The sequence below is a fragment of the Leptodactylus fuscus genome, chromosome 3 (assembly GCF_031893055.1).
Source record: "Leptodactylus fuscus isolate aLepFus1 chromosome 3, aLepFus1.hap2, whole genome shotgun sequence".
Classification (NCBI taxonomy): domain Eukaryota; kingdom Metazoa; phylum Chordata; class Amphibia; order Anura; family Leptodactylidae; genus Leptodactylus; species Leptodactylus fuscus.
Genome location: NC_134267.1, coordinates 98,638,968 through 98,650,170, shown reverse-complemented (window position 1 = coordinate 98,650,170; position 11,203 = coordinate 98,638,968). Strand labels below are relative to the sequence as shown.

Here is an 11,203-nt window from a genome sequence, read left to right as displayed (position 1 = left end):
AGTAAAATGGTGAAAGGCCACATAACAAAAAGTGCTGAGACTGTAGTGTAACAAACCAATTGCATATTATTCCAACTCATAATATGAAACAATATTAACTGCATAAGAGCTGTGCAAAGCACATGCATAAAATGTTTGTGCAAGGATAGAATAAATGTATAACATATACTGACACATGCAGACCACAACTGCCTGCCCTTATGTATGATTCACTCCCACACTTATTCTAGGGCAGACCTGGGCAATGTGCGGCCCGGGGGCCACATCCGGCCCTCTGACTGCTTCTATCCGGCCCGCAAAGCTAGTGGAAGGTTTTTGAAGGACCTCTGATGATGTCATCACAGCCTATCACCAGGATAGGATAACTAAGCATTAGTTATCATCTCCTGATGTGATAGCAAGAATTGTAATGTTTTCCATGATGTATGGTTTTTAACCACTGAAATTAAAGGCTAAGTTTTAAGAAAAACACAACGCGTTTGGTGCTGGATTCCGTATGCACTAGTATCACCAGGATAGGCTATGACTCATTAGTGGGCAGAGCCACACAGGACTGTGTGCTTTCTGCAAGCTGCCAGCAATGGAGGCTGCTGGATGATAGAGAGAAGAGACAGCATGTGTGAGCAAGAGGGGGAACTAGGGGCAGATGCAGTTAAATTTAATGCACATGTAGGGAAGACATTAAACTAGGGGGCAGGTGGAGGGTGAAATTAAACTGGGGCAGCTGGAGGAGGATATTAAACCATGGGGGTAGCTGGACATGTCTGCCTCTAGTTGCCCCCAGTTTAATGTCCCCTCTAGTTTCTGCTAGTTTATACTGGGGCACCAGGAGAGGGACTTAATAATGTGGGACATTTGGAGGGAAACGTTATAATGTGGGGGGTATAATGTATGGGTGACTGTAGGAGGATTTTACTTTGTAGGGCACATGGAAAAATGATTGAGAATGGGTGGAGTCAGCAGAGAAGTGGGTGGAGCTAAATTTGTCGCGACACGCATGGCACTCTATAACCGTTACAAATTCTCATGTGGCCCCAGGGGGTACCAAATGGTGTAATTTGTCACATATCAGCATATTATTATAATGCGTCTCCTGTCCTAACACACCTCCTGTCAGGAGGTGTGTTAATTGCAACACCCATTCTTCTGATCACATGACAGGAAGTGTTTTGATTGCAACACCTACTTCTTTTAATCTCAATCCATCACACTCTATGGTTGGTCACTTAATGACATCAATGGGGAGAGTCACATGATGCCCCAACATGACACACTTAGAACACCTCCCACAACAAAAAGGAGTATGACAGTTTCAAAACAATTTCTCTAATAGCATCCTGCAGTCTGCAGTGCTAGAAAATGGCCACAAGGTAGCACCAGAATACCAATTCGTACAGTGCACTGTCCAAAACATACATAAAATTTATGCAAGATTAAAGGGGTTGTCCAGCATAAGCTAAAACTTTAACACTAACCCTTCCCCCTGCCTAGTTTACTCCCTTAAGAAAAAAAATATATATATATATATATATATATATATATATATATATATATATATATATATATATATATATATATTTACCCATTATGCCTGGGGCACATTTTCTGATTTCCTGGTGATGTTCTATTTCGCTGTTACTGGTCACCAATACTCCTCTCTACACCTGTCCCCCTGTCCCCATAATACTCATCAATGTTCACCTCCTCTTCTTCTGCTGGGTGCCACTTCCTTCACAAGGGAGCTGGAGCTTACGAAATAGAATGCTGACAAAAGCAAAGAAAAGCAGCCGGCTTCTCACGCATGTGCAATAGGCTCTTTTGTGCAGGAAATGGCAGAAGAGAGGACAGCGGCACCAACAAAAGTCATCTCCAGGATGAGAAGACAGGTAAGTATGATGGGGTGGGGAGGGGGGTTGAAGGAATGAGTTAGTCAGCTAAGGCAGGTGGGGCTACTAGTTAGGGATACAGGGGGAGTTGTGAGGGAGGAAATGAGAGGTGGGATCTGAGTGAACTACAATGCATCATGGTAGTTTTAGGCTAAGACCGAGGACCCACGTTGCGGAAATGCAGCTTTTTTTGTTGCAGATTTTGTTGTGGTTTTTTTCAGCCAAAGCCAAGTATGGCTACAATAGGAATGGAAGATATACAGGAAGTTCTTGTACTTCTCCCTTCTGCTCAATCCACTCCTGGCTTTGGCTCAAAAAAAAAAAAAAAAAAAAAACCGCAGCAAAATCTGCAACAAAAGAAGCTGCGTTTCTGCAACGTAGGGCCTCAGCCTAAAACAGTTTTTCTTTTCCTTTTCCAGTATTTTTTTATTTTATTTCATATGGTGTCATCAGGGGTGGAGCTATAGCCTTTGAAAACAGCATTCTATTGGTGTATTATTTTATTTATTTTTTAATTATTTTATTTAATTTTTTTAACTTTTGTATTATTTTTATTTTTAACATTTCCCATAAGGTCATAATAGACCTTTAAGGGCATCTGCTCACTTCTTTTTTTTGTAGGGGAGGCTGATTTTCCCTGTAACTGGGACTGATACATTTAGCCTAAGTTGCAGGAGGAATACAGCCTCCTGCCCGTTACTCTAGGACTAATAGAGCTGATCTGGTGGATCACGTGACTGCCAGATCAGAGGTGAGCTGCAAAATGCCGCCACCCATAGCACTGTATACACAGCAATTGGGAAGGCAGGGAAGATAATAAACCTTCCCTGTATTCTCTCTGGGAGCTCCGGCTAAACTTACAGCCGGGTTCCCATTTCAGTAGCTGCACGATTTCGTACAGCTGTCCTTGCAGAACTGGACATCCACCTTTCGATTCCAGAAGAACCTCAAATTTATACTTTTAGTCTGTACACCATATTAGTTTTTATATGTGCCATTAATAGCAGTAATGTATTTTCCATCTCTGTTCTTTATATGCCTTTGTGCTGTGTCAGTCCTACTGCACTTTTCTGTATTCGTGAATTTTATTACAGTAGCTTGCACCTGCTCACATTGGGATGTGCTGTCTGAATTTTCTTGTATCGGTGAATAGATAGATCTATACACACAACTATACATAAAACTATAATAAGATAACATATATTCATGTGCCTTTCCTAAGCTGTAATTGAGGGACAGGGGAAGTGCCCTTTTTAGCTTGGATAATTAGCATTACTGGATTCCCTGATGAGTCCCTATGTACTAGGGATGAAATGTGCATAAAATGAGACCCTTAGGCTGTATTCACACAGAGTAACGCCAGGCGTTTTTTGTGTGCTTTTTGCACATAGCGCCGCGTTAACGCCGCGTATACGCCGCGTTAACGCCGGGCAACGCCACCGCAAAATAGCGCGGCGTTAACGTCGCGTATACGCGGCGTTAACACGGCGCTACGCGGCGTTAACGTGGCGCTATGTGCAAAAAGCACACAAAAAACGCCTGCCGTTACTCTGTGTGAATACAGCCTTAGTGCTTGAGATAGAGCTATTTTGGGTACTGCCCTTGAAAGGGTGGAAGTTCATTTGTAGGGTTAGGGTAAGCTGGTCTGTTTCTTTCTGTAACAAATGGGGCTGATTTTTAGGAACACACCTTCTGTCATTGTGAACTGCAGCACTCAACCCCCCTAAATGTGATTTTTATGCGTCCTGGATGTCCATAAGTATGGTGATAAGAGCATTCCAATTTTTGTAGCTGTAGTGATGATTTTTTGGGGGGGTTCTCTCAGATGTGTGTTTATCTGGGTATTATGTTACTGTATTGCATTTTTTTCTTTGAGGGGGTGGGGTTGGCTTCTTGTGATATCATAGTTGTCAGCGGCTATATGGCAGAACCAAAGCTATGTTTTAATTGAAATTGTGCGTGCTATAGCACTGGTTTTGAGTTGTGACATTGCATGTACGGGTGGACCAATATTCTTCTGTGTGGCTGGTTTTGATTGTTGCTGTGTGAGCAGAGGAGCATAAACCTGCCATGCTTGCAGTGTCTGCATGGAACAATGGGCCTACCAAGGTTGGTCTGCTTGTCCTGCATGGTTGCTGTCATCATCATTATCTTGACATCTCCTACCCTGGTTGTACCTGTGACATATCATGTGCCCTCTCTACATTCAAAAGTCATTCTTCCTCCTTCATCTCGTCTTCCACTCTAGGAGTTCCAACTCCTCCACCCTGACCCAGATCTTCATCCTCGTCTAGATCCCCTTGCATCAACACAGGACTATGACTTTGACTAATAGGTTGAAGCTGCTCTTCCTCTTCTGTCCCTTGTTGCAGGAATGTAAGTGTTTCCTGTAAGATATTGATGCTGCAGTGCTGCAGTCGTCCCTGCTGACAAATTTGGTGACCTCTTCAAAGAGCCCAGGGATCTGTGTCAGTGAAGAAGATGAAGGAGACATGGTTGACAGTCCAAAAAGGCCCTGTAGTAAATTATGTGTTACAACATTAGAGGAGGAACACACAGAAGCCTGACTTAGCTTCTGATGTGATCACATCACAAGCTAAGAAATCAAGAACTTTTTTTTAACAAAAAACTATTTCAAGATAAAAAAAAGCAAAGCACTAAGAGGATGACTTTATCAGTGAGTATTAGACTTGATCTGCATCAGCTTGACCATATGGTGGCATTTCGTATGTACATTGGATAACCAAATAAATTCTCCTAAATAATGGAGCTTTGTCAGGTTAGAGTGAATTACTGTTTATTGGGAGAGCAAAAAAACAAAAACAAAATAAAACCTCCGAAATAAGCAGAGATTTTTTTTTAGATACTATTTTTTGGCTACTTTCAGGCCAATATTTAGAGACCAATGTTATTGTTCGTACAGTTTCATAGTAGATGAAGGTGGATAAAGACACAGGGCCATCAAGTCCAATCTACGCCCCTACAGTGTTGCTTCAGTGAAAGGCAAAAAAACGCCTTGAGGTTTATGCCAATTGCCCCATGCCAGGGGGGAAAAAAATCCTGAATCAACTTGTCCTTACCAATACCATGGTACTGCCATCTCTGGGACCTGCAATCAAAAGATTGAAGATTCAAGCCCACTGGGGGGTCTTTATTTAATATTTTTGCTAATAAAATAGTAAATACAGTTTTTAAAAATATAAAAAATCAATAAAAAAGTTTCAAATCAGCCCCTTTCCCTAGATTTGAAATATAAGTAAATAAACAAATTAGAAATTCCTCTGTCCAAAAACACCTACAAACACATAAAATCATTTTCACCATTTTGCCTCCAATAAAAATTTGAATAAAAAGTGATGAAAATATCAGAACTTCCTCAAAATGGTATAACTGAAAACTACATCTGGCTCTGCGAAAAGATACACCTGCATCAAATTATGTCTCAGAACTCGGAGGTGCATGCCGTCTGGACCCAGCAGTTTTTCTATTTTAATATTTTGTTTTGGCACCACACCACACTTCTGGGTTAAACAGGTGACATTTAATGGAGCATTTCTATTACCCTAATCACTTTGCAATGATTCTAAAATTCTGCATTTTTTTTCCACAACATTTCCACTGCGGCCACCCTGCGGCATTTACACCACATGCGGCTGCGACCTAAAGAATATTTAGAAATAAAATCACAGATTCAATGAGGCAGCTTTATTAAAACCAGCATTTGGAAACCACAACATACCATTAAAATAATTTGGAAACCGAACTTAACGAAAAAATTCAGTTTATTTTTACGTATTTTATACACACTCGAAAATACAGCAGCAATGTATTTTAAGACTGCAGCTTGTAAACATGCTTCAAAAACAAAATAATTGACCCAATTGTCAAAATACAAAACTGTAATGCAGGGCAGCAATCGCACTCCACTTCTCCGAATGATTTACATGGATTTCAAGTTACAAAATAAAAAAAGCTTTGCTCTTACATACCAATGAAGCAAAGAAGCATAAACACAAACAGAAATCTTGGCAGTGGTAGCAGCAATATACTATTATTCCATCATGCAATATAACAACTCAAATGGAAAAGGCAATAAAAGATAAGAAAGAATTCAGATTTTTATTGCACTTAGCGTTAAGATTGTGAACGTTCTGAAATATTTATTAATGGATGTAATATATTATGTTTATAATGTTAATCAAAGACTAAGAAATGGACCCTAAATGTCGATAACTATAGTGGTCTAGAAGAGGCCCCCACTGGTAAGCAGAACAGAGACCATAACTCTTACTGCACTACTTATACATATCACTGTGGCTGAGTGCAGTAGTGCAGCTCAACCCAATGAACGTACCAGGGCTGTGCAGCCCTTCCAGACCCAGCCACCTGAACTGGAACCACACTTCTCAAGTACGTCAGTGAATGGGCCATCAATGTCCGACAGCCCCTTGGGGTAACAGAGGTTGGTCAACTAACAATCATACATTAATGGTTTATTCTAAGTATAGTCCATCAATGGTTTATTCCAGCAAATCTCTTTATCAGTGATCATGATTCATGTATATTAAATGTATCTTCTATTTACTACTGATTTTTATACAGTCCAATAGCATACTGTACTGGAATATAACTGTCTGTACAATATACATTGGTAGCAATGATCTATGATGACGAGATTAATACAAGATTTAGGATATGCTTGCATCACAATCATAGAAAAAGCCCTTAAACCATGCTGCCCATGATTCAAGCCTAGTTCATGGATATGGTCAATGCAGTAAAGGTACGGAGGATAACAATCTTCAAGACTTTTTTTTCCTTTATTGTACGGTACATGCTTGTGAGTAGCTGCAATCTGAAAACTTATCACATAATACATTATGATCTCACTGAAACCATCTTCTACATCGCCCATGTCATGACTTCCTCTATAAGTAATCCACATATGTGGATTAAAATACACCTTTCTTGAAAGGATTATAGAAAATGTGTCTCGAGCACTATGTGCGACATTAGTAATCCCAAATCTGCACTTTCCTGTAGGGTTGCTCAGACAGTTGACTGGATGCCGTACCACAGTTAATAGGATTGTATGCAATGGATTATAGGCTAGTAACTGTGTCATAACTGAATCCAAAAGGCAGTGACCAAAGTGTATAATTCCCAATGCCATCAGATGAGAAATAACTGGATAACAATATATGTAAAAGACATCTGTGACTGATTTGGTAGCCATAAATCCATATGTCAGCATTTCCCTGGTTATTGCACGAAACATGTTGTAGTGATTTTTGCAAATGCTATTTAGTTTGTTCTTTCATAAACGCCAGTCAGTAAGAGGTTTGCTTCCTTTAATACAGTCTTATGTATATCAACTGCGGCTGCACATGCCTTCCCATTTATATCAATGCACATCTGTCAAGTTCAAGCTTAACATACTCATAACCCACTATGAAATCATCAGTATAAAGGCGGAATAACGTCAAAAATAAAAGGTGTCAGTGCAGGATGGCTCACAAACAAGTTCATAACTGAACAGCAATTTGGATGAAGGTACACTTCAACAAATGATACTATATCTCAGATAAGAATAAGAATTTAGTTATATAAATCTAATAAAACTTGCATTGTGTCATTGCATTCTTCTGATGTGACAATTTTATTATAAATATATATATATATATATATATATATATATATATATATATATATATATATATCAGATAGATAGATAGATAGATAGATAGATAGATAGATAGTTGTGGATCCCTGTTTGTCCTGAGCCCCCCTTACAACAACACTCCTGTACTACCTAGCTTGTTTTTTCTTTATTTTTGACAATTAAAGTCCTTTAGCCCACCTACTCAATGCCACTCTATGATGCATGCTGTACAAGGTATAGAGAATCATAGCTATGGGTGTCTAAGAATTGTTTATAATTTATATCTTTCTTGCCTATTAAATAAATCGACATTTGGTTTGTACTTCTACATTTATTTCACAAGGATGTAGTAGTTGAGAGAATTCAACCCATAGGCACATATCATATTCATTATTCATTTATACTAGACTGGTTGATGAGATATAATTCCATGTGCAGCAGGCAGGGCTACATGGAGAATGTTATATCTTCTCTCATTCTAGGTGCCAGCTCTGTTACTTCCAAGCACAGTACTAATTGGACCGTGTGATAATAGTGTGAATTACATGGCATGGATGAATCACTGAAGAGTTCTCCCACGTTATTCTACAGGGAATATATCACAAAGAGCAGCCATTCTTAGAGTGGTCCAGCTGGTGCGTTCACCACTACAACTCTCAGCTACTGCCAGTGATGAACTCGCATTCACCAGTGCGTATAATATTTCCATAATCGCACATTACAATCTAAGACATTAGGTGTAATTGCTTACCAAGCCTTCTATTTATTAATGGCACCTCTTAATGTAAACTAATACTTCATGTACATCATTCATTGTACGTTAGATTTCCCAATAAACAGTATTTTTAATAGAGACACTAAGAATAGCACAACCGTCTTCTGTACCAGTTGCCAGTAGGAACCTAGTAAAAATTCATATTAATCTTCTAGTGTAGATTACACAAAGAAAACCAAAATATGGAATAGTAAATTGGGAAACTTAATAGATTCTTATATACTACTGATATACAAAATGTCTATATGACCAAAAATGGTAACAAACTGAACAGCAAACAGTTACACACAAACAGCACAATGTGAATGGCAATCGACTAATTCTAACCTATTCAGCTAACTTGGCACCACCATTCAGAAGCATGCTATGCCATGCAATATAGGTTTATACAGTATATACTGTATAAAGTATGGCATGTTACAGAACACGTGCTTAACTTACTGCAGCGTTTAACACAATTCTAGCAATTTTTATAAACATTTAAATTAGTGAAGTTTTAAGCAGCGTGGTTCTGGGCCTCTTATGGTCACTTTCCCGATGAATATCAATGTATTTTTACCAGCAGCAATCACTGTATAAGGATGATATTGTTATATAATACTATCTGTAGGTCAGTATAGACTCTAGCTTAAATACAGACCAAGATATCAACCATTTTATACAGTTTGCTTGGCACCAACACTGTGCAAGAGACCTTTAAGACATGTGCCCATGGTTTTCTGGGATCCAGCAAATTGAAAGCATCATGAATGGGTGTTATACTGTTCAACAGCATAGTATCATTTAGTAAATGTTATCCACCACACAACCCATCCAATCTGGGTAGCTGAATCATTTCATATTGTAGTGCTCTATGTATTAAGACACTACCAAGTCTTTCTAAGTCTTTTATGTAAATTCTGCTATATTTTGCCTAGAGAAGTACCTTTTGCTGCCACTGCTGATAACACAAGCAAGTTGTATTGCTTCTACCCACAGTTATTTTCCTCATCTTGGCTGGTGGTAAATATAGAAGCACATACACACGCTTTGTTGCAGTTTGCAGTTGTTGCTTCAATCTAGGTTTTTTTGTATCGTCAAATAAGGAAGGACTGACTGTCCTTGTTGTGACACATCCTTTACATGTTGTGCTCCTTTCTTATTGTCATGGCGCTTAGAGATGTAAAATCCTTCTCTGTCTCATGACCTGCTCCTTGAGCACTCATTGTAAATTCTCTTTTCATAAAGATTCTGTATATAAATACAGTATCAGATGTTATTGTCTATTGTCCATGTTCTCGAGTCTTTGTCTCTTCTGATTCTGGATGACTTGGATATTGTTCCTGACTGTACACTGGAGTGGAGAAGAAAGGAAATCCATAGTTCTGTAGTCCATTGCTGAAAAGACTCTGAATGTAATTAAGAAGATCTGAGAGAAGAGAAAACATATGTCTGTTATATCACAAGTAACCTAAAAAGTGAAGCGGTACTTTCACTTCAAAGACAAAGACATATTATCACAGTTCAGCTACCTTCTAGTCTACCTTTAATGCTCCAATAAGTAGTTCCATTTTGGATCTCATACAGAAACATATTTAATAACAATCTTCAAAAATAATTTTGCTGCCGGGGTACAGAAATAGCCTGATAATATTATTAAAGGGAGTTGTATATTGGTTATAAACCTAATAAAAATATCTTGTACAAATTATTTAAGATAATTACAGGGGCAGATCCAGTGGCGTAATTAGGAATGGTGGGGCCCCGTGGCGAACATTTGACATGGGGCCCTCTCCCAACCGACACCGAAGACCTCGACCGGCCCCCTCCTCTGCACTCTATTATGTCCCTTAGTGGCCCCTGCACACAGTATTATGCCCCATACTGACCCCTGCACACAGTATTATAGCCCATAGTGGCCCCTGCATACACTATTATGTCCCTTAGTGGCCCCTGTACACAGTATTATCCCCCATAGTGGCCCCTGCACACAGTATTATAGCCCATAGTGGCCCCTGCACACAATATTATGTCCCTTAGTGGCCCCTGTACACAGTATTATCCCCCATAGTGGCCCCTGCACACAGTATTATGCCCCCTAGTGGCCCCTGCACACAGTATTATCCCCCATAGTGGCCCCTGCACACAGTATTATCCCCATAGTGTCCCCTGCACACAGTATTATGCCCCATAGTGGACACCCATAAACAATTATTATACTCTGGGGTCTTTTCAAAAGCATAAAAAATTACTGTTTCTTACCTGTCCCCGGCTCCTACGCTGTCTTCTCCGCTGCCGTCCCTCTGAAATGACGTCAGAGACGTCAGAAAGGACGTCAGGAAGGAGGCCTGGCAGGATCGTGGAGAGGTAAGTAACAGTGTTTGTTACATTCCCTTACCTCTCCCGGGCCTCCGATCATTATAATTGGGGGTCTGCAAAGACTCCCGAGTATAATGATAGTATTTGTGGGGCCTGCGGTGTCACTTACCGATCCCGGCCCAGCCAGGATGGGCAAGTGAATAGGGCCCGTAACGGCCTATTAAAAAAAAAACAAAAACGCAGCGGCTGTCACGCACCCCCTAATGGCCCGGGCCCTGTGGTAGCTGCCTCCGCTGACTCTATGGTAGTTACGCCCCTGTACAGATCCACAAAAAAACATTGATCTCCTTTGTACAGGACATTTGATAAATATATTGTTGAGCACCTGACTGCTGCAACTGCTTCCTTTAATGAGAATGGGGGTCCTGTTTCTGCAGTTGGAATGACACAGTGGTGTACTACTACTATATGTGTGACAATTTTGTCATTTAAATGGGGAACAGTGAACCTCATTTCTTGTGAATAGTGGGGATTTCAGCACTTGGACACTGATCATGTATCCTGGGAATAGATGGTAACTTG

At 39.9% G+C, this 11,203-nt stretch overlaps 1 protein-coding gene across 22 annotated transcripts in view; it reads right to left on the bottom strand.

Moving 5' to 3' along the window:
* Positions 1–5,576: 5,576 nt before the first annotated feature.
* LOC142197592 (uncharacterized) overlaps positions 5,577–11,203 on the bottom strand; it is a 490,495-nt gene continuing 484,868 nt past the window's right edge. For all 22 annotated transcript variants that reach the window (XM_075267993.1, XM_075268011.1, XM_075268012.1 and 19 more), the window contains one exon: positions 5,577–9,731. In XM_075267993.1, the coding sequence (XP_075124094.1) occupies positions 9,586–9,731 (146 nt within the window). In that variant the 3' untranslated portion in view covers positions 5,577–9,585. The remainder of the gene's footprint in view (positions 9,732–11,203) is intronic.